Consider the following 24,778-nt stretch of genomic DNA (forward strand, 5'->3'; position numbering starts at 1 on the left):
TTTTTAAAAATAAGACTTCCTCGTTGCCTTTTTCTCTATCACATTTTAGAAATCATCAGAAGTTATATATCACTTGAAAACATAAAATCTCAAAATTCATCCTTCAAAACCCATTTTAAAATCAGACATTGCATTACCATGTAAATGGTACATCAAAATCATGTTACAAAATGTTTTCAGTCATGAATTAAAAAAAGTTGGGTTTGTATCATGCATATTCAAGTCTATCTTCAAAAACGTGAGTGACAGTTAACAGGTTAACTCACTGTAAATTTTCTAATGGTTTTTAAAGATGTTACAATGTTATATTATAATGTTATTGTTACTTTACTGCATCCTTTCATCTCCATTTACAAACCAACATTTTACAATTACATTCAGTTAACATGTGACTGACTTGAAAATAACACTATTACTCACACTTCTTCAGAGGAGTCATCTTGGTCTGCTTTCATACCCTCTGACAGACTGCCTTTGAACTTGTCTTCATCCCGACTTCGCCGTCGCCTCCTCTCACGCTCTCTGGAGGTGGATCGCCGTGGTCTGGAGTGTCCAAACCGGTCCCTTTCAGCAGACCCACCAAAACAGAACAGTTCATTACACAAATAACTAACAGGACTATCACAGTGAACTGCATGGATGCAAACTCATCATTGGTGAAAAAGGTGACGAAGGCATGCACCCCACCCCCCAAAAATAAAACCCTACATATTTTAGGGTGCTTCCACACTTGGTTCACTTGCCTGGTCCGAACCAGAGTTTGGTAGCTCCCCCTTCCCCCTGCCCCCACTGGACTGTGTTCATATTATAATATTTGAGTCCTAACCGTGGTTCGCTTACGTCATCAAGCCAGCAGCTGTTTACCCCGTTTCTTGGTAACGACAGTGCAGGAGAAGGCGGCAAATACATAACATTACTCTGAACTTTTTTGTATTACGTTCTCGAAGTGTTCGTTTTGTTTATAAAGCTATGATACATAATGGCACTTGCGTCTGTCTTAGAATGTACTGAAAATGCTCTAAAGAACGTTGAAGGCGAACATAAATGAGATGTACAGCTCTCTGCTTGTAGCGCGTCAGTCACGCTCATCAGGAAAGTGAGTGAAACACACACACAAACACATTTTCATCAAACAATTTGTTACTAAAAGCAGTTCACTTCCGCGATTTGTACGATTACGTTCACATAAGCAGTGAACCGTACCAGAGCTCATATGAAGTGTACCACAGACTACAGTTTTTAAGCGGACTCGGGTACGGTTCGCTGGTGCGCATCCAAGTATGGAAGACAGCATTCACATCATCCAAACGAACCGAACTCTGACAACAATCGAACCCGGGTGCGCACCAAAAGTGGGAGTGTGAAAGCACCATTAAACATTATTTTAAGGACTTCATTGCATTTTTTTCTTACTCTGCTAAAATACTACGAATTAAGTTAATCAATGGTAGTGTTGTCAAAAGACCCGGTACTTCGGTACCAAGTCGGAACTAAATTTTTTTTTAATGTGACGGTACCAGGTTTCTTTAAGTACCGGTAGTACCGAGGTCCCGTTCAAACCCGGTTCAGCGCTATGATTTCCGCGAAGCAGAAAACAAGGACGGAATCTCAAAATCCAGTCATGAAAATGAAACTTACATTTTAATATGGACAGTCATGGAATTTGTCAAAGTTAGCATAAATTAATCAAATCAAATCTCCATATGGACCAGTATCCGTAAATGTTAAGCCGCAAAAGTTGTTTGAAATATGAATCTGTGTTCTGCGAGTCTTTGTGTGAATGAATGAATGGACTACATAGACTGAAGCGCATGACACTTGCATTAATTTCAGCATCTGAGCTTCAGAGTTCTCTCTCCATCAAGCAATCTGAACTTTTCAGTTCATCTCAATGGACACACAGCGAACCTGTATTTGATGCCCTGTAAACTCTTTGTGAAGGCACATGACTCACCTCCGCTTTACTGATAGCGCTGTTTCTCACACATGCAAAGAGGGAGAGAGAGAGAGCGAGAGTCTTACCATGCTGAATCGACATGCTATATGTAAACTATTTGTTGTCTTCTCCTGTCAAAATAATGGAGTTCATTTAGAATTATTCATATTCATTTTCGAACAAGCAGAAGACATACCGATTTCTCCGGTAGTGGGCGGAGCTAATGCGGAAATGGCAATTTAATTGGCTGGCGCTGAATAGGACAGTCCCGGTTTTGATTTCAGCAAATCAGTTTAACCGAACGCAGACGTGATTAATATTCATGAACCCAGCAGCTCATCAATTCATAGTGCATTGTATATACATTAGTATGATAGTAGAATTAGTAGTAGTATTATCTTTTAATAATAATTAATATGATCTATTACTATATTTATATATATATTTTTCTTTACTATATATTTATTTAACAAAAATAAAATGTTCAAATTTCATAAATTAAAAGACAAATTAAATTTGGGTGAAACTTGTTTACGGTTTTTCATAATTATATAACTTGTAGAAAAAAACTTTAAACACAATTGTAAATAAGTATAATGGCATTGGTTTTATTTTTAGTGCTAAAAAGTTTGTTTTTTTTAAATTTTGCATATTTTTGTGTTTTGCTTTGGTACCGAAATTGTTAACGAGAACCATGGATTTTCACTGGTATCGGTACCGAATACAGAAATTTTGGTACCGTGGCAACACTAATCAATGGTATAATAATGATTTAAATTTTTTTTTACATTTAGAATTTAAAAACAAAATCTTTCAAATAATGCCTACAAAAGGACACACACAAAAAAAGTGTGATTTTAGTTATCTTTACCTGTAGAAGCTGCTAAAGCCAACACAGACTTGTTGCTAGGATTGGGAATCGACAATTGATTCCAGAATCGGATACTTGTTGTCAAATAAAAATTTCAATTTCACCTATTGATTCCTATGCATTCTTTTTTTTTTTTTTATCTGTGGGGACTAGACCTAGCAATCTGCCAAGAACCTGCACGCTTATCTATGTGCTCCAAAGTTTGCCTACATTTGCGATCAGAAGCCAAAAAAAGCTAAGTATAATATATTTGATAGCTAAACATGTTGTAAGAGAGGTCTCACCACCAACATGACAAAGCACTTTAATTTAATAGATCTTTAAAGATCGCAAACACGATTCAAACACCAACATGATTCCATTCTTAAATTACAATGGTTTGTCCATTTCATTCCTCAACCTTTGACTTGTGCGATCAATGTTGTGATCACTTGGTTCATCCCTGCAGAACACGAACACACCAGTGTGATTTGACCATTTAAATTTGCGTTTGCACTGCCATTGACCTAAAGAGAGCAGCTGTCATCTGTCATGAAATGAAACATCTTAACAGTCTTTTCAGCCATATAGTATCATTATTTCTGTTACAAACATTAAAGTCACAGAAGTACTGGGTTAAAAGTTTGTAGTTCAGATATAAACGGAGTATGATGTGTATGGAACTGATTAAAATAGAGTAAATCACCTTTTGAAAGTAATTTGACACTTTAAATGAAGATTAGTTAACTACATTGTAATGCCGATAGGTGGCGAAAGGAGCTGTTAAAATCTATTTGTCTTTGGGGGGGGGGGGGGGGTGAAATGCTATTTCATGCATACTGAGTTTTTTACACTGTTGGATTCCCATGCTAAACATGGACAAAGTTTCAAACATTAAGTTGTACGTTTTAAGGAGTATTTTAAAAATACTCCTTCTGGTTTGTCACAAGTTTCGGAAAGTTTTTTTTCTTCGAGTATGGCTTTGTGTGACGTTAGATGGAACGGAATTTCCTAATATGGGTCCTAAGGGCACTTCTGCCGGAATAGTGCGCGCTCCCGTATAGCAGAGCACTGGGAGCACAGATATTCACTGATCAGAGCGTCGCGAAATGTCACAAAAGAAGTGTGTTTTTGGTTGCCAGGGCAAGACAACCCTGCACAGATTACCAAAAAAAAAAAAAAAAAAAAACATTAAAGGACCAGTGGATGGAGTTTATTTTTACAGAGCATCAACGGAGTTGTGCAAGTTGTATAAGTTGTATAATTTCGGTCCCATTATTTAGGCCTAATTTGCCTAAAACAAGAAACTAATAAAATTAAACCTGCACAATTAAATCTTTGAAACTCTAAAGAATTAATAAAACGTCCTCACGATTAAACTCAAGTTCTCTCATTATAATCAACAACATTCACACGATGTAAAAAAAAGCTTTAGTAATTGACAACTAAAGTAATTTTAAAGGAAACCTTCTTTCCTTGCTTTTAAAGTAGGGTAATATCATATGGCCTAAAAAAAAAAAAAAAAAAAAAAAAAAAAAAGGTTTTTTTTTTTTATTTAAACCGATTTTTAAATCAATATTCAAATGACGAAGAAATTTTACAAAAGTTTCAATATAGTTCTTTATCATTCATTTAGCAGTCAAATTTATAACTGCAACAAGATGATAAAAAAAACAGTACTGTTATTACCTTAATGCTGGAAAGATGCTATTTTTTGTTTTGTTTTAATAGTAGCCCATCATGCATTTAACTCATCCATTTTAACTCCGCTTTAAGAGCCGTTCAGATTAAAACTGGCAGCTCAGCAGTGAGTCAGTGTCATGGATGGAGGACCTGTTAATATTTTTTTCTAGTTTATATTTCATCTCGTAATGGCGCTGGTTTAGATTTTTTTTTTTTCGTATACTTTTTTTTTTCTTATAGAACTTATTTGTAAATAGAGCAGTCACTGTGTCTACACCGGACGCGAAAGTTGTCATCTGTGCCCCACAGCGAAAAGTGTGTCTAAACTTGATGACATCACACTATAGTGTCAAATCATCTGAACGCGGTGTCAGAACATTTCATCATAAACAGAACGAGCATCAGTTCACTGATGGGGATCGTGTCCAGTGTATCCATCACTGTGTTCTGTTGTCTTTTGTTGGATCGTTCCACTCGTGTCCGGTGTAGAACTGGCATGCGTTTTTTATTTGTTTTATTTTACAGCCCTGCTTGTTTTAATGTTTTTATTAAATATCTGCATTGACTGCATGGGTCATATTATCAAATTATTTACTGCCATGCGACCTACAAAAGTAAAGCTTGGCGAGTCGATGAACTAGCATTGCAGCAGGTTGATTTTTGGCAGATGTGCTGTGCTTGAGTTCGCGCGGTCGTCTTCGTTTCGTCAGGTGAAACATCTCTCTCACTCCCAGCAGAGTCTGTGAGAAGCAACAACTTCCCCTCCACGCGCACTGATACCAGAAACACGCTCCGCCTTCACTTCGTGAATAAAGTTATTTCAGTATATTTGAAATGTTATGTTCATAACAGCATATAAAATAATTAAAAAAAAATAACAGGAGAGTTTCAAAGTAGCTTGAGCTATTTTGTGTAAACTTTTTTTCCCTATAGCCTATCACATGCCAGACTAATAACATTGTAAGCATTACATCTTTAATTGCTGCTTTCTACTGTGAAAATTGTTTGTGATGAAAATAACAGTATATTTTTGTCAGTTATTTTATATAAACAGATCGATTAACTTCAAGATTTCAAAATCAAATAGCATGCTGATAATGTAGCACTGTAAGATTACATTTGTTTCAACACATTGTGAAAGCGATTGAGTGTGAATCTGTTTAAATCATGCTTTAACCAAAAATAATCAGGCAAACAGGCAAACTCATAACATCCCGCTCGACTCTTGCAGTCATTGTAACCTTCTGATCAAGCTAAATATGTTTAACATGAATTCTTGCTGAATATGCAGTTATATGGCTGTTGGCATGAATTGTACTCGTGATGAAGTACTCTTGGAGCCGGTGAAAACCACAAAGCTCATATTCAAGTGTTTGTGCAAAAATTATTAATGTGCATTAATGACAGGGAAGCGCCGTCTCATCACTAATTTTTCATGATAATGAATGTATAATTTTTTAATTAACATAATATTGTGGTGTCTCACATAGGTATTAAAAATATATCTACAGAAAGCTTGAAATGTTTTTAAACTAAAAGGAATAGTGTAATGTGTGAATGTTGCATTTCTCTCGTTGGAGAGAGCCAGCACTGTGAATATAACCAAAACAACAGTCCTATATAAACCGGTTCAGCAAGTGAAAGCCTTATAAGACACTGTCCATATGAAAGAGCAATTCACACCTTTATCTCGACCCCCACAAGCCATGAATAACTATCCAAAACCCAACCCCCTCCAGCTGAACAGAATGTTTGTGTGTTGACAAATCTTTTGCAATGTCCTAACAGCCAGGATTAGTACCACACAACATGTCTGCTAAAGTCAGATTTGCGACCTCGCGAAAATTTAGCCTTAATAATCCACAGTATGTAAAGGCCTATGACAATGTGCAGTTAATTACCAATAAAACATTTTAAAGTTAGACTGGAGTGAGATAAAACTAGATCAAAGCACAAAGCAAGCTGTTGCTAGCTAGCTGCTAATTTTATTAAATTTTATATGGTAAAAAATAACACTATTACACCTTTCAACGCTACGTTTTCAATTGATATGATTATACTAAAATAATTATCAGGTCTATCAAAAAATTATTTTATCTTTCTAAACTATGAAAGCCAGTCATGGAAGAAATCACAGCTTTTTTTTTTGTTGTTGCAAAGAGGGCAAGAAAGGATGACAGTGATCATTTTTTCATGAATAAATAGGATAAAAAAACTGTTGCTTTTAGGGGCGGCACGGTTAGTTAAAAAAAAAAAAAACTAACCATTCGGTTCACCCCACACGGCTCGGCACGCGCTGGGACCTCTGTTCAATTTAAATTTGACAAAGCATCTGTAATATGGTTTGCTATAAATTGCACGTTAAGCAAACTGGGTTCAACTAATATATGTTTCTGTTGATGGATGCGCGTTCTGGATTCCCAGACATTACAACAATAGTGATGAGAAAAAAAAAAGAAAAAAAAAATAGAAGAAAAAAAAAAACCCTGGACAAACCATTCACTCTTGATCAATGTAAATTAATGCTGGAATATGAGCAGTCGTTTATTCTATAATCACCCGGGTGCTGACAGCGCGCAGGCACAGATGAGATCTGAACAGCACACATTAATATGCGCTTAAACTAAACTCATTTAAGCTTTGTCTGTTTAAACATTTTAAGAGCTAAATGATGCGAGCTCAGGCACGCAGTGAGAAGAATTGTGAATGCGCTGCGCAAACCCGCACCTCAGAATGCGTGCAAATATTAAGATCTCTGTGAAGTATCTATTGCGTTTAAATGGACAAATTCACACAAAAAAAAGTCAAAATGCCCGTCTTGGTTTAATATCCCACAGCAGACAAAGCCGAATGAACATATACCTGTTGTATCAGTGCATTCTCTTAAAGGGGGGGTGAAATGCTCGTTTTCACTCAATATCCTGTTAAACTTGAGTACCTATAGAGTAGTACTGCATCCTTCATAACTCCAAAAAGTCTTTAGTTTTATTATATTTATAAGAGAAAGATAGTCTGTACCGATTTTCCCCGGAAAAACATGAGCGCCTGGAGGCGTGACGTGTGGGCGGAGCAAAAGAATCACGAGCGCCAGTAGGATATTGCATTGAGAGGGTTTGGAAGCTGTGACATTACCGTGAGGAAAAAACCATCATCCCAAACAAACCATGGCTAACAGTCAGATTCAGCCGTATATTTATGGTCCAGAATCAGATCCAGAGGCTGAAACTTAAAAAGAGCAGCATCAGCAACGACGTCTCTATGTGGTAGGTATTGAAACTGTATATATTTGCTTAGCGAAAATGACTAAGTTCCACTTTATGTCGTCTTTTTTTTTTTTTAAGGTGTACATGTGGAAAGTGCAGTTTGATGCCAACATCGCATGTTGTTTACTTGATGTGCTTACGCGCCGATAGCCAAGTTAACAACAGAGATATTTGAAGCAGTTTTACTCACCGCCTGCGGTTCCAACACACGATCGTGACCCTTTTTCGTTGGGACTGCATTATCCTTAAAGGGAGGGTGAAATGCTCGTTTTCACTCAATATCCTGTTAATCTTGAGTACCTATAGAGTAGTACTGCATCCTTCATAACTCCAAAAAGTCTTTAGTTTTATTATATTCATAAGAGAAAGATAGTCTGTACCGATTTTTCCCGGAAAAACACGACCGGCTGGAGGCGTGGCATGTAGGCGGAGCTAAAGAATCACGAGCGCGAGTAGGCTTTTGCGTTGAGAGCGTTTGGAAGCTGTGACATTACCGTGAGGAACAAAAACATCCAAAACAAACCATGGCTAACAGTCAGATTCAACGTATATTTATGATTTATGATTATGGAGGGGTGATGTTTCAAAGTCACACCACCTTGCTACTGGGGTTCCTCAAGGCTCAGTACTTGGACCACTTCTCTTCTCCATCTACATGACATCTTTAGGATCTGTCATTCAGAAGCATGGCTTTTCTTATCACTGCTATGCTGATGACACCCAACTCTACTTCTCATTCCAGCCTGATGACCCGACGGTAGCTGCTCGCATTTCAGCCTGTCTGAGTGACATTTCTAGCTGGATGAATGACAATCACCTTCAGCTTAACCTTACAAAGACTGAACTACTGGTGATTCCAGCTAACCCATTGATTAATCACAACTTCTCTATACAGCTGGGCTCGTCAACCATAACTCCTTCGAGGACAGCCAGAAACCTAGGAGTTGTGATGGATCATCAATTAAGCTTCACTGACCACATTGCTACAACGACCCGGTCCTGCAGGTTTGCCTTATACAACATTAGGAAGATTAGACCCTTCCTGTCAGAGCAAGCAACCCAACTTCTTGTCCAAGCTCTTGTTCTCTCCAGACTGGACTATTGTAATGCTCTCTTGGCGGGCCTTCCTGCATGTACTGTCAAGCCTCTGCAAATGATCCAGAATGCAGCAGCGAGGGTTGTCTTCAATGAGCCAAAAAAAGCTCATGTTACTCCTCTCCTCATCAGGTTACACTGGCTACCAGTAGCTGCTCGCATCAAATTCAAGGTACTGATGCTTGCCTACAAGACGACCACTGGCACGGCACCAACTTACCTAAACTCACTGGTTAAATCCTATGTGCCCTCCAGAAGTTTGCGCTCTGCAAGTGAACAACGCCTTGTGGTGCCATCCCAAAGAAATTCAAAATCACTCTCACGGACCTTTTCCTGGACTGTGCCCAGCTGGTGGAATGACCTCCCAATCTCAATTCGTACAGCTGAGTCTTTACTCATTTTCAAGAAACATCTAAAGACTCATCTTTTTCGCCTGCACTTAATCTACTAACACCAGTACTTTTCCTTTTCTTGTCTTTTTCATTTAATAAAAAAAAAAAAAAAAAAAAAAAAATTATATACACCTGGCTATGCGTTCTATACTAGACTGAGACTTGTCATGGCACTTGTATTCTGTTGTTCTCTTGTTGACCTGACTGCTTCCATTGTTCTCATTTGTAAGTCGCTTTGGATAAAAGCGTCTGTTAAATGATTAAATGTAAATGTAAATGATCCAGAATCAGATCCAGAGGCTGAAATTTAACAAGAGCAGCATCAGCAACGACGTCTCTATGTGGTATGTACTGAAACTGTATACATTTGCTTAGCGGTTTTGGAAAATGACTAAGTTCCACTTTATGTCGTCTTTTTTTTGTGGAAAGTGCAGTTTGATGACAACATCGCATGTTGTTTACTTGATGTGCTTACGCACAGATAGCTAAGTTAACAACACAGAGATATTTGAAGCATATTAGTTGTACCGCACGCGGTTCCAACACACGATTGTGACCCTTTTTCTTTGGGACTGCATTATCCTTAAGAAATAAACTATGTGCAAATCCGGCGTCAAACTGGGCCTTGTTTGTAAAACAGGCATCTTCGAAATGCAGGGAACAAACAAAAACCACTTGCACAACTCAGTTGATGCTCTGTAAAAATAAACTCCATCCACTGGTCCCTTAATGCTGTTTTTTTTTTTGGTAATCTGTGCAGGGTTGGTTGTCTTGCCCTGGAAACCAAAAACACTTCTTTTGTGACATTTCGGGACGCTCTCGCTCTGATCAGTGAATGTCTGTGCTCTTAGTGCTCTGCTCTACGGGAGCGCGCGCTCTTCCGGCAGAAGTGCCCTTTGGACCCATATAAGGAAATTCCGCTCCATCTAACGTCACACAGACCCATATTCGAAAAAAACTTTCCGAAACTTGTGACAAACCGGAAGAGTTTTTTTTGGAACAAAAATACTCCTTCAAACGTTCAAACTAATAGCATTTCACCCCCCTTTTAAAGTGACAGTCTTTGTATTAATCGAACTGCAACAACAAAAGAAATCACTCACTGATCTTGATTAAAAAGCTTTTACAAATTTAATAAAACAATCTTTAATTTATACAGTCCAATATACAATGCTGTTTTACATTTGATTGCTTTATTCAATTTCTGCATCTACAAACTTATGCTAGAGCTTTTTTATTTTTTATTTAACCTTTATTGTCAATATTGGGCTTGCGGATCATGTGGGTACTAGGGTACTCTTTGCTGTGTATGGATGACCATGTCGGTCAGCCACCACCGAAGACCAATTCTGACCCAGGAAAAACCCTGATAGTATTATTTTCACAAGACCATAATGATAATAACAAATCATCAATTAATAATTAATCATTATTTTATGAAAATCATTGTCATTTGTGATCGTGGATGTTTGCGGGAGGCTTTAAGGCCAAGCGGAGTCCTCTGTTCCTGCCTCACAGTGCGCGGGTCTCCGAGGCTTCACTGTCTGCAGTTTGACTTTACTGAATCAGATTGAGGCGAACTTATTGATCATGAGTCCAACATTTAGCAAGGCAGGAAAATTCTAACGGAAGGAAGACATATATCATTGAGCTAATGCTGTTAAAGAGAGAGAGAGAGAAAGAGAGAGAAACTAGTCTAGGGCTATTCTTAAACTTGGAGCTCATTATATTGAAGTACAAATCCAAACACTAGAAACCTTTATATCAGTGGTTCTCAACCTTTTTTTCCAGACTATGGTCTAAGTGCAAGTCTACGCATATAATTTACATATTACGTCAGCAATATAAACCAACCTGATTTATAATATTATAGCCTAACTATTATGATATATAATCTATTACATTCATTGAAATAAACAATTTTACTCCCCATACTGTCAGGAGCTGACCAATTTTGTGAGATTCAGCTTTAAAGGAGTAACACAAAGAAGTTGCGATTGTAACCCCTGTGTTATACTTTCCATTTTAATAACAGGAGGTTCTCTCTTGAGATATTTTGCCACATTTTTTCAATTAAGGATTGTTACACATAGTGTATGGTGTTTCCATTTATCTGAACTTCTTAAAGTGAGTTGCGAGACAAAAAAAAAAAGAAAATCCAGCACTTCTCCTTCAATACTGATACTGCGACTATTCACAGTTTGTACATGTTCATTCCCTGGCATTTTTTGAATTTCTTTTTTTTCTCCCTTAAAAAACAAATTTGTCCATTCTGATGCGCAATTTTACCTTAAAGGCAATTTACCTAATGGCTGTTGATGACTATTTGAATTCAATTCTGCCAAAGTGCGCGCTTGTATGTGTTCTTTAAATGCTTATGCCAGTGCTCATGTCTGAAAATTATACATGAAAAAAAAAAAAAAAAAAAAAAAACAACATTAGGATATAGCTTATATTTCATTAGTAGCATATTTTTTTGTTAACCAAAAACAAAAAACTTACCGTGAGGAAAAAACCTACTTTTGTTAGTAGCATATTTTTTTGTTAACAAAGTCTAAAAACAAAAGGTCAACTGGCTCCATTATATGGAGATACTTTGGTTTTAAGGCGTAGGACGAACAGAAGGCAGATGTCTAACGTAGGGCCCAATGATTTCCGCGATGCAGAAAACGCGGACGGAATCCACTCATAAAAACGGTATTTACAGTTTAACGCGGAATGTCACGGAATTGGTTAAATTTTGAATGAATTATCAAAAGTAGGTCATGCACTTAAATCAAATCGCGATATAGACTAATATCTGCAAATATTAACCCGGAAAAGTCTATTTAAATATGAATCCTGCATGTTCTGCGTGTCTGTGTTAACGAATGGCGCAGAAGCGCGTCTTCATTCATTAAACACACGGAAGCGCGTGATGCTCGCGCTGATTTCAGCGTCTTTCCTATCACTGATAAAGATGTGAACACATGAGGAACATCTCCAGAACTGCACCGAGAGTCACTTCATGAGCATCTGACCATTTGATTTGAGTAAAACTAGCTCATATCACATCATAGACTGTAGTATCACATACACAGGTAAACCCGTCAAAATAAAAGTATTTGGCAGAAATATTTTACTATTGTTCAGCAGAATGTACATAGCCCACTACTACTATTATTAAAATGAAATGAACATTTTTTTTAAGGAATAATCACACAACATTTCTTCCATGTTTTATTTTTAATAGTAAATCCCCTTTGTTTACCAAAAAATAAAGTTTGCTTAATTTTAAATAATTAAAAGATAAATTAAATAAATGTTTTATGCCTTCATTTGACAACCAGAAAAATGTAAATACACAGATTTCTGTAGGGAAAAAAATTCACATAAGGCTATTTTAAGATTTTTTTAAACTAATTAAGTTGTTTTTATGCATTTAAATAATTACACATGCTAAAACACAGAATTAGGTAACAATAAAGCATATGGTGAAGAAAAAAATAAGACTTTTCATAGGGCCCTAAACATGTAATATTTGGCATATTTGTTTTTGCAGTAGTTTTAGGGGGGTTATTTTTCCTGTTAAGATAGAGATATATATCGCATATTGAGATATAGCAAAATATATCGAGATATATTTTTTGCTCCATATCGCCCAGCCCTAGTGTGAGGCACCAGCAATCAAACAGCTGAAACAAATAATACTTAATTTTTGGTCACACATAAGGCATAATTCAAAAATGCTGGTAGTTAGAAAAATCAAGAATAATAACAGAGTTAATACTAATTATTGCTAAATGCTGGACCGTTCCCACTTCGCTCTGCATATGGAACATGAAGATTTTTTTAAACCAAGGATGAACCGAAATGAAAATGAAATTAAAACATTTATATTTATATATATATATTTTTTCACATGGATTTATAGTATACCATTGAATAATGACTGAATACATAAGCTTAAGCAACAAAATAGTTTATTTTTGTTCAACCAAGTCTAGCAGACCAGTGCAATTTTTGCCATCAAGTGTAGCAATAGCATATTTAGAAACAATTTAGAAATAGTACATTTCAGAAATTCAGGTAGCTTATAGGTGCTGGAACCTTCTGTAAAGTGTTTTTTAAGTAATACACAATACTGTCAATTACATTCAGAACATTGGAAACCCTGACTATTAGAAAACATCTCTCTGTTGCTTCAGAGGCCATAACATACTAAGTCCAACTCTCAATAACCTTGGCCAAAACAATAAAGACATACATATATATCGACATACAAGATATGTCAAATTCCATATAGTGTTTAAAAAATATCTCTATACATTTTTAATATCGAGATATCGCCCACCCCAAGATAAACCCATGAGATTTTTTGGCGGAAACTTCAATGGCGCTTTTATTTTTGTGAAAAACTGGGAAAATGGGTTTACAAACATTACTAATTTAATGAAATACTGTAAACGTTTACCCATTAAAAATGTAGAAAATTATGAAAATGTGCAAGTTATGCATAACTGGTGGCCGCTGAGTTTCCAAATACGTGCTAAACTTACAACACATTCAGGAATGGAGCCATTCTGAGACACGGAAAACTGTCTCAGCTTACTTATGTAACCATAGTTTCCTGAGTAGGGAACGTGACACTGCGTCCTGTAGGGGCTGCTTTGTAGGGCTGTCAACAAATATTCTAAATTCAAATATGTATTCGAATGGTTTAAAAAAAACGAATTTCAAAGGTGAAAATTAATATTCGAATTTAAAAAAAATTTGGAAAAAAAAAAAACGCCTGCGGTAGTAGAGGCGTGGTTGTCTGCTTTGTGAGTGGGCGCGCTAGCGCGCCTGATGGTTCAGGGACAGGTCACAGGAGTCACACTGTGCTCAGCATCACTGTGCTGAAAGTTAACACGTCTTCATGGAAGATGCCAGCAAGTGCAGAGCCCAACTCGACCACAGCAGAGAAAATTTGGTAAAATTGATCCGCGAGATAAAGCTGTATGCAAGCTATTTAAGATACAGTTAGGATACCATTCGACCACTAGCAACATGATGTCACATCTCAAAAATGTGCACCCAAATGAGCATGGCATAATGTGTGGAACTCCAGCTAAACAGTCACGTCTTGACACTTAATGTTAAATTTGCATCGCCCGCCACAAGCTATTTGTCTGCAACACGACAAGAGGCCATAACGGATAAATACATTTCGTTCATTTGTAAGGACATGAGAACGATCAGTATCGCGGATGAGGCAGGCTTCGAGGTGTTCTGTCAAGCAATGGAGCCGACATTTGATTATTTATCATTTCATGTCAAGGAAAAGTTCCATGTTTACCACAGCACAGCTCGCTCGGAGCATTCAATGTCAGTTCTATATGCTGTAAAACTTCAATTAATATGAATAATGTGTGTTTCAATCACTGACTGAAGCTGCTATATTTGGGACAACAGTCGCGACCTTAAATTGCTTGCAAAAAACGTGTGGTCTGCAGTCTTGGCCATTAGTTGATTTCCTTGTTTTTGTGTAGGTAGTACGTTGTCATATGTTTAAACTTAAATAGACTACTTCAGTGGTTCCCAACCTTTTTTAACTCATGGCCCACACAGCCAAACACATATGTTTCCGCGGCCCACTGCAAATGAATTTAAACGATCCCGCTTTTTGTGTCGGGTTAACTAAGTACTCGGAAGCAAGGCTGTTAATTGTCTTTATTGAATAAACTGGTAATGTATTGAATAAACAGAAAATATACATAACGGATCAGCAAGCCCCCAAAGGCTCGGGTTGACATTTCGAAAACGGGAAAACCAAATCCAGGCAGAGGTCGGCAGCGGGTAGAACGTCAGCGAGCCGAAGAGCCGTCAGAGGGAACAGGCAGAGCTGGGTTGAAACGAGCAGTCAAAACCGGCAGAGAAATGGAGCACTGGACAAAGCAAGACTAGAGTCAGACTCGAGTGACAAGCGCAAACCGAGAGCAGGCAACAAAAAAAAAAAAGACACATTAAAGGGAAACGGAACTGCAATATGTAAATAAATTTAAACCAACAACCATGAAATAAATTTAGCTAAATGGATAACATGCACAAAAAAAAATCTCAACTTGTTTACAAGACAATTAGACATGAAACTATAAACAACAATCTTTGTCACTCACCTAATGCGAAGGTTGGTGTTGTTTAGCATTTACTAAGCGCTGTATGTCGGGCTGAAGGGAAGAAAGTTGCAAGCGGAGATCAGGCTCGATGTTAAGCTTATTCCGGTATTTTGTCTTGAGTGCCACCAATGCAGAAAATCCTGCTTCACATAAGTATGTTGTCGGAAATGGCATCAAAAATTTAAGAGCTTTGTCAGAAAGATCAGGATACTCGGAGAATGTATGAATCCAGAAATCCGTCAATGTTTTTTGAGAAAACGTCAATTTTAAAGCACTGTCACAAGACATGTCAATGAGGCTGTCGTGCTCTTTTGCACTTAAACTTGTGACGGCTCCCTCACACAAGTTTGCAAATGGATTTTCCATCCAGGCAACCTGAGCATCTGGAGATGGAAAGTAGTCACGCAACTGGCTCTTCAGTCCTTGGAGATGCTCCTCAATCAACTTTTTAACCAAGGTGGGTAGGCTCATGGCTTCTTCTGTCAAAAGATGTGACAAATTTTCAAACGATTCAGAGTTTGATTTGCGAATTCGTCCGGCCCAAATGTCCAGTTTCTTTATTGTGGCTTCGATTTTATTTTGGACTTGAAACGCTGTCACTGATTTGCCCTGAAGACTCAAGTTCACACCATTTAGGTGATTGAAAATATCAGAAAGGTAGGACAATTTTGCAAGCCACTCGAAATCACTGAGGCGGTCTGAAAGGGGAAAATTTGAGTCAGATAAAAAAATCCGTGCTTCGTTGCGTAATTCAAATAGACGAGTAAGCACCCTGCCTCGTGAAAGCCATCGTACCTCAGTGTGTAACAGAAGCTGAACATGGTCACTTCCCATTTCTTCACAGAGTAGTCGAAACAGACGTGACTGAAGGGGCCTAGTCTTTATGAAATTGACGATTTTAACAGCCTCATCCAAGACGCATCTGAGATCTGTGGGCATCTTTTTGGTAGCTAGCGCCTCCCGATGTAAACTGCAGTGGACAGAGCTCATGAGCGGCGCAGCTGTTTTTACGCGCGCAACGACTCCGTTGCGATGTCCCACCATGGCTCTTGCTCCATCTGTGCTCAGACCCACGCATTTAGACCAGTCTATTCCATTTGAAACAATGAACGCATTCAAAATATCAAATATGGCTTGGGCAGTTGATTGCGCCGGCAGCGGCTTACAGAAAAGGAAATCTTCTTGTAATTCTCCATTATGTACATAACGTACAAAGGCAAGGAGGTTGGAAAGGTTTGCTATATCGGTCGATTCATCCAACTGTAGGGCATAAAAGGGACTCTCTCGAATGTTTTTGACCAACTTCTGAGTTATATCATCTGCCATTTCATTGATTCTTCTCTCGACTGTATTATCTGAAAGTGAAATCAGATTTAACTGCTTGCGGGCCTTTTCTCCACACATCACGCCAACCATTTCTTTCGCAGCAGGTAAAATCAAAGTTTCACCAATTGTGTGCGGTTTTCCAGCCTTTGCAATGAGATTTGCAACACGATAAGATGCCTCCACTGCTTTACTGTTGTCGTTGCCAGAGAACGCTGTTTCAAGAGTTTTTTTCCTGCTTTGGTACTCTTTAAGTTTGTTCTCAAAAAATTCTATAGGCTTGGATGCATATTCACTATGCTTTGTTTCCAAGTGCCTTCGTAGTTTGATTGGTTTTAAAGCTTCATTTGACAGTATTTCTGAGCACACAACACAGAGCGGTAGCTGCTCGTTCTCTGCTCCAACATATGTAAAACCCAGCGCTAGGTAGTCGCTACTATATTTTCTTCGTTTAGGTTTATTTTGAGGCTTTTCAGTGTCATGCTTACTTGTTGCTGAAGAAACGTTTGTATTTTTCCTTTTCAGCGATCCTGTTGTCAACCATTTATCCATTTTTAAATCTGCTTCAGCACGTATGAATCAAAACTATTTTAGATAGTCTAAGTTGGCGGGTTGTTATTAAACCAATCAGCGAGCTCGAATAGTGAACGCATAGTAACAGTTTATTATTTAATTTCTCATTATTTAATTATATATCAAATTATGATTTATTTGATTTTGACTAGACATTTTTTATTATATGAACAATATTACAATTTCTATTAATAATAATTGGCGGCCCCCCTGCAATACCGTACAGGTTGAAAACCACTGGACTACTTATACAAGTAGTTATGTCTCTTTGTATTATTTTGTCCTGTTATTGACGTTATGCGTGTCATTGACAACATTCAAACAGATGTTCGAATAGTTCGAATATTCGTGTTTTTTAGAGGGAATATTCGAACGTCATTTTTTAGCAATTTTTACAGCCTTACTGCTTACCTCGTCGTGACCCCTGTCTGAAGCCTACATTGAAAAAACACCAAATTGTTGGCCGGCAACAGCCTCCGGCGTCACTACCGCCACGACTATAAATAACCACCAGGAGAGCACATCATTATCTTCGTCTGAAGCTTGCGTCCGAAGCATGGCAGGGAGCTAGAGGACGCAGTGTCTAGTTCCCTACTCAGGGAACTAAGGTTACATACGTAACCTGAGACAGTTCCCTTTCGAGGAAACTTCGAACTGCTTCCTTTAGGGGCCACTTTGGGGAACAGTATACCCACGGCGCCATGCTGAGGGGAGTGCAGGCCAAAATCATGGCAAGCACTAAGTACCAACTCTACCATTTCCATGGGAGTTGCCCCTGGGATGTTAGACGGCTGTCTTTGACAGTACCCCTTACGGCTAAAAAGGCCTAAGCTACATACCCAACATAATTGTTAGGGCCTCGGGCCAGGGTAGAGTTGAAGGCTTGGAATCAGGAATGATTCCTATAAAAGGGATATGGCTAAGAACCTAGCATTTCTACCAAGTCTTGCCTGTCACACAGGGGCTACCGCTAGCTTACGCATAAGCTTGCTGAAAGAGCTGTCTCGACAGTTCTCTAGTAGCAACACCCTGTTTAGATAGGTATCCGAGGATACATAGGTGGAGTGGTGCCCCAGAGTTTGAACGGGGCTTCTACCAACTCAAGTAAGGGCACGAATCGCTGCTAAGTTACCACAAGAATCACCCAAATAGCCCCTCATGTTGAGGGAAGCGATGCTTGAGGTGTATAAACAAATACACACTGGCTGAATGGAGCCCAAGGAAGCAAGGTTTAATCATCTCAAGAAAGGGAACGGAGCGCGTAACCCTTATCGTACAAGAATTCAGAAAGTTCCATGTGGTTTTGAGAAAGTACACAAAGCTTAGCGTGTGTACTTCAAGGTTCCTAAGCATGGCAGAGTCGCTGAATCTCACAGGAGAGGCAAGCTCAATTTTACAAACCTCGGGCGAGGGGAGCATCACCTGAGGCAGCATATACAAGAAGACTTCCGCCTCCAGTTTAACTTTCTTACTACAAATTAGGGCTGTGATGGTTGCCCTGACAACCGCGTCACCGCAGTGGTCGGTTGCTACCACGGTTGTCTACTGCCACCGGCAGTAATATGGCAACAATTCATATTTCAAAGAGAGCGCGTGCAGATGAGGAGTTACTGAGTTTGTTTGGTGCGGAAAAGTAAACCGGACGCAACACAACCGCGATGCGACAGGTTTAGTCTGTCTGGTGTCTACACAGGACATTTGGACTGTTTCAGTACCTCACAAACCGGACAGGGGATTGATCATGTTGTGTTGTGCTGCATCCAGTGTAGCATCACTGATTATAATGAGTATTTTGCCATGTATGAGTATTTAGCAGTATTTTGTCACGGTGCATCCCGTTAGACAGGGTGTATTCAACTTTCTTATTAAGGTTACTTTCTTGTTTAACTGCATTGTTTCTTTGATATTTAACTGACCACGACACTACTTGCACATAGTTTATTTCACAGTTTGATATGAAAGGATATGCACAAAGGAAGCGCGCACCAGCAACTTTGAGCACAGGACCGTCTGCGCTCCCTTAACTTGCACCTGATAATAAAGTGAAGTGGAGTGCGTATTTGAAACGTCTCCTGTTCAGTCATTCTGCTACTGAATAAAATCACTTCTTGTCATGAGAAAAAGTGACAGAAGCAGTGGGTGGTCATCCCCACCCCTACGTTAAAAAGAAAAAAAGTTATGACTAGGGCTGCAACTAACGATTATTTTGATAATCGATTAATCTGTCGATTATTTTTACGATTAATCGATTAATCGGTTTATGTACTTATATTTTAGTTTTTTCCATTTTTTCCCAAGTAAATTATTAATAAAGGGTCTTTATCATTCAGCATAGATTTTTAAGAGATTTTAACCATTTTGCATTGTCATATCCTCATCAAAAATATACCTGGAGTTGTTTTATTATGTTAGTAATCCTTTGTCGAACTCTTCTGCAATCAAAACACTGACCCATACTCTAGCAAAATTCACAAGGAGATTTCAAATATTGTTTTCACCATGGCAGTCCTTAGAGCTCCTAAAGTAGTTTAACATCCCAAACAAAGCTTAAGGAATCTTTGAGAACATATTTTCACGAAGTATAAGGATAAAACAGAATAAAATTGCAGTGCATTGTATTTTATTATTTACTGGGAAAAAGCTTTATAGCTTATGCTGTGAAATTGTAAACAATCCTTCGAAAAAAAAGTGCCAGTGGCATGAAACCTGAATGGAACTCACAATTTAAAGTAAAATCCATCAGAAGGTTGTCCAGAAAAAAAAATTGGGACACACACAAAAAACCTGCTGTGTGAAAAAGAGCAGTGAATACTTAGAAGTGCATTTTAAATATACTCAAACATTTACCTCTCTCATTCAGTCATAATTAGGCTGCAAGTCTGAATTATGAACTGGTAAACGACAAACTGATCACATAACATGTTTGTAAAGCTTTAAATGTTAACTGTTAAAAAGCAATGTTATCAGCTTTTACGACTAAACATTTGCAAACAACCTTGTACTGGAAAATCTGCACAAATAAAATTCTTAGGGGCCGTTCACATATCGCACCTAAAAACGCGTGGAAAACGCTAGTCGCGCCGCTTTCTCCTTCTTTCCAAAGCGCTCGGGGCAGAAGCGCCCCTGAGGCGTCTGCCTTTGCTAAGTAACTATGACGTGCTCTCTCCATGACGTGCCCTCTCCATGAAGACCCGGAAATTTCAGCAAAGGATAAATGGATGCGGTGTGGACGCGCCTGGAAAAACGGGCGCATCGCACCGCGTGCGTGTCGCGACCGCGTCGCTTCCATTATGAGAGTGCATACTGCGCGCCTACATAGGAAATAACGAACTTGAGCACGCAAAAGACACGATATGTGAACGGCCCCTTAAACAGTTCAGTAGTGCAGAGTTTACAGGTTACTCTTCATTTTGAAGGCTCAAAGTAAAGTACTCCCACTTCCCGCTGAATGCTGCAGAGACGCTGTTCGGGAAGCACGTGACATAAAACGAGGCCAGCTATTGGCTATTCGCTACTTCACCTGCTGTACTGGCTGAGTAAAACCTCCGGTGGCTCATTACTGCCACACTTTGGTCACCGCAGATTTGAAATATGCACGAAATGAGCCGCTTATGGCAAATAAAATTTATTTAGCGACGAATCGATTACTAAATTAGTTGACAACTATTTTAATAATCGATTTTAATCGATTAAATCGATTCGTTGTTTCAGCTCTAGTTATGACTACCGCGGTGGTAAAAATCAACCACCGTCACAGCCCTACTACAAATACAAAAATGTTTTCAATTTTAATATGTTACTCCTGTGATGCAAAGCAGAATTTTCTTTACTACTCCAGTTTGTCACATGATCTTGTAGAAATCATTACAATTTATTGGACTCAAGAAACATTTATGATTATTATCAATGTTGAAAACAATTTTGCGATTTCATATTTTGTGTGGAAATGGTGATGCACTTTATGGATATTTTCTTACAAAAACGCATCAATTTGCTACTGGAGGCCTTTTTATGAATGGGTGCATTATTTAACATCTTTTGGACTGATGCATGCAACACTTTCTAAAAGTATTATAGCCTAGAAAGATTGCTCCCCTCATAATCACAAAAAAACAAAAGAAAAAAAAAAAAAAAAATCATCTTAGGTCATCGCAATCTAAATATTTCTGTTAAAGAAGCTTTACACTGCCCAATCTCTTACTTGCATCATGTCTACATTAGACTGACAAGGAAAGAAGAAATTGTGGAATAAAGTCATTATTTTTGTTTTCTTTGCACACAAAAAGTGTCTCGTAGCTTCATAAAATTAAGGTTGAACCACTGATGTTACAATGACTACTTTAACAATGTTCTTACTACCTTTCTGGGCCTTGAACGTGGCAGTTGCGTTGCTGTCTATGCAGGGTCAGAAAGCTTCAGATTTATTAAAAAATATCTTAATTTGTGTTCCAAAGATGAACGAAGGTTAACAGGCTGCGCTCCAGGACTATCCCCACAGCAAGCTGATATGTTACTTTTTTAACATAAACACAGGCACATTAAGCCGCATTTCCACTGTTGGGCCAGTGCGAGCCAGGGCTTAAACCAGGCCGGACGGGGCTGATAGCCTCGGGCCAGTAGCACGAGGCCAGAATTAGCGCAGGTTTTCAACAGTGGAGCCTGAAGCTCCGCTGCGCATCACTAAAACACGCCCTTTACACACCTCTCAGAACAACGTCATGTAACCTCATCATTTCACCAACAAAGAGAAGTTATCAGAAAACTAAGAAATATTAACTGGAACATACGCGATCACAAGAAGAAGACGATAAAAGCGGCCGTTTGTTTGCATGCTTTGGTAAATATTCTAATTCAAAAGCATCGATGTGGAATAAGTGATACATTGATCATATTGATTTAATTTATCAGGACTCAAAATTAAATCACACATAAATACACTTATTTCTATTTTATTTATTTTTAAAGCTTCTGAAAATAGCCTGCTTATTCAATCGAGTCTGTTTATGTTTATTAGCCACAGTAGCTGTCACATTTAGAATGAATGATAATATCTCTATTTTTATAAAAGCTCCCGAACAAAAAACATTATTATATTTTTTTTATGATCTAAACTCTTGAGACGAGGCTTGTGACAGATAATTTAAGTTACTAAATAAATACACGATTGTGATAGAGAATAATAAGCTGACGTCTGATTTCTTCAAGTGGTCATATTTACCATGTTTACTATGGTAATGTTAATTAGAGACCTGCACGGGCCTCAAATCTAGACCCGAGCCCGGCCCTGGCGCGAGACGCTCAGGCCCTAGCCCGACCCGTGTCCGACACCTAATCAGAATTAGGTGAGTCCGACACGAGCCCGTGTTTTTATTTATTTATTTATTTTATTACACAGCGGAAGCCTGCCCTATTTGCAACAATTAAAAAATGGGTCAGTTTTGTGTTATGATTCTTTTCATTTCTTTATCAAGTTAATTTAGAAAAATGTTTGGAGCATTTTTTTTTTAAATGACGATTAACGTTAAAAAGCCGAGCCGACAGCGAGTAGCCTAAAACATATTTCATCAATTAAGCCTCTCAAATTAACGCTAATACTTTACTTGGCTACAATAAAATCCATATATAAAACACTTCAAGCATATCACACAGACAGTTAGTTTAATAAATGTTTATTAAACCACAGTAAGTAAAATCAAATAAAAAAAATTTAAATACTGAGGCAGGCTCGCAACAGCGCTCACAAACTAAATGAGAATTAGCCTACAATCTAAACAAATTAAATTAATTAAAAACAAACTTGCAGGTTATCTTACCTCAAAAATGCACCACAGAACATGTCCATTCTTTTTTCCATTAGTTTCCAACAGTTAAACGAAAATAAAGTACAGTCAAATGAAAAGTTAGAACAGTCTCTAACAGAGCATCGTGGAGAAAAAGAATAGCCTCCAGAGTGGAAGGTTTTAACACAGTCCTCCTTTCTTCTATCACTCTTCCCACTGCGCTCCCCAACCCCTCTCTCCCGGGTCCTTTCTTACACTCCTCTCACTCGCTCAGAGCGGGGCTCGAACCCGGGTCTCCTCTAACAAGGAGGCTAAATGGCTACAGCCACTAGCGTTTGTTGCTAGTGCGTCTCTTGAGATCGGGGAGGTTTACCTGCACAGCACTAACCCGCTGGCCTCTGTTACACTTAGCGGTTTTGGAAAATGACTTTGGAAAATGACTAACTACTTATTATTTGGAAAATAATAAGTAGTATAAGGAAATTCCGCTCCATCTAACATCACACAGACCGATACTCGGAAAAAAACTTTCCAAAACTTGTGACAAACCGGAAGGAGTATTTTTGGAACAAAAATACTCCTTCAAACGTACAACTTAATTTTTGAAACTTTGTCCATGTTTAGCATGGGAATCCAACTCTTTAACAGTGTAAAAAACTCAGTATGCATGAAAGAACATTTCACCCCCCCTTTAATGTTAATGCCTAGCGTGCAGACTTTTGCATCGCTTATAAATATTTCTGCCTTGTATGGTGTTTATAATCCACATTGGATCAAGTTATAGATTAAGTGAGTTTTGAGCTCGACTTATATATATATATATATATATATATATATATATATATATATATATATAAAAAAAAAGTGTTTAATGCTGGTGTTAACGCTGTTATCTTCCTGAAATGATCCGCGGCGCAGACTCTCTATTTTTATAAAAGCTCCTGAACAAAAATCATTATTATATTTTGATGATATGCAACGTGGAGCTACACTCACGAAACGACAGATAAAATGTTACTTAATAAATACACAATTGTGATAGAGAATAAGAAGCTGACATCTGATTTATCCAAGCGGTCATATTTACCATGTTTACCATGATAACGTTAATGTTTAGCGTGCATAGTCTTTTACATCGCTTATAAATATTTCTGCCTTGTTTAGTGATTATAATCCACATCGGATCAAGTTATTTCAAACACTTGCTGCTAACTAAGAGTGAGTTTTGAGCTCAACTTATTGTAAAAGTCTTTCATACTGGTGTTAAAGCTGTTATCTTTCTGAAATGATCCGCGGCTGACGCTCTCCAGACACGGAGAAACTCCACCTTTGTTCATAACCCCTCCTCTAGCCCCAGCTGGCCCGCTTTGGCCCAAGGTTTTCGTCGGGCCAAAAAACCCTGGCCATTGGCCCCGAGGAAGCCCCGGCGAGGCACGATCAAGCCCCGGAAGTGACAGTGGAAACGCGACTGGCCCTGGCACGCACTAGCACTCCCGGTTTAAGCTCACCAGTGGAAACGCGGCTATTGAGCACTGAGATAGGCCTACTATTTATGTTTTTGTCTGACAAAAAAAATATGCAGGTTCTACAAAGGGCATATGAGCCTGTTTGTATTGTCGTTTTCGTCATCTTAATTTGTTAATTGAGTGAAAAATAATTTAGTGTAGTCCTGTATATTTCATTTTTTGTCATTTACCCTATTTTGCTTTTCAGTTCTTAGAAGCGCTGCAAGTGCACGATAATTTG

General features: G+C 38.3%; 2 protein-coding genes across 2 annotated transcripts in view; both read right to left on the reverse strand.

The window, feature by feature from the left end:
* Positions 1 to 24,778, reverse strand: part of LOC113066062 (serine/threonine-protein kinase PRP4 homolog) — a 116,903-nt gene that overhangs the window by 75,117 nt on the left and 17,008 nt on the right. The window contains exon 4 of the mRNA XM_026237666.1: positions 421 to 564. Within this exon, the coding sequence (XP_026093451.1) occupies positions 421 to 564 (144 nt within the window). The remainder of the gene's footprint in view (positions 1 to 420; positions 565 to 24,778) is intronic.
* On the reverse strand, positions 13,368 to 17,350 carry LOC113066063 (zinc finger BED domain-containing protein 5-like). Its single transcript, XM_026237667.1, has 2 exons — positions 15,357 to 17,350; positions 13,368 to 15,125 (listed from the first exon to the last, which is right to left on the reverse strand). Exon 1 carries the CDS (start codon positions 17,229 to 17,231, stop codon positions 15,357 to 15,359), a length of 1,875 nt encoding a protein of 624 aa, XP_026093452.1. The 5' UTR covers positions 17,232 to 17,350; the 3' UTR covers positions 13,368 to 15,125.

The sequence above is a fragment of the Carassius auratus genome, chromosome 49, assembly GCF_003368295.1.
Source record: "Carassius auratus strain Wakin chromosome 49, ASM336829v1, whole genome shotgun sequence".
Lineage (NCBI taxonomy): Eukaryota > Metazoa > Chordata > Actinopteri > Cypriniformes > Cyprinidae > Carassius > Carassius auratus.

What these genes read in the sequence shown, in the direction of transcription:
- LOC113066063 (XM_026237667.1), bottom strand. Translation starts at nt 17,231, where the DNA reads ATGGATAAATGGTTGACAACAGGATCGCTGAAAAGGAAAAATACAAAC.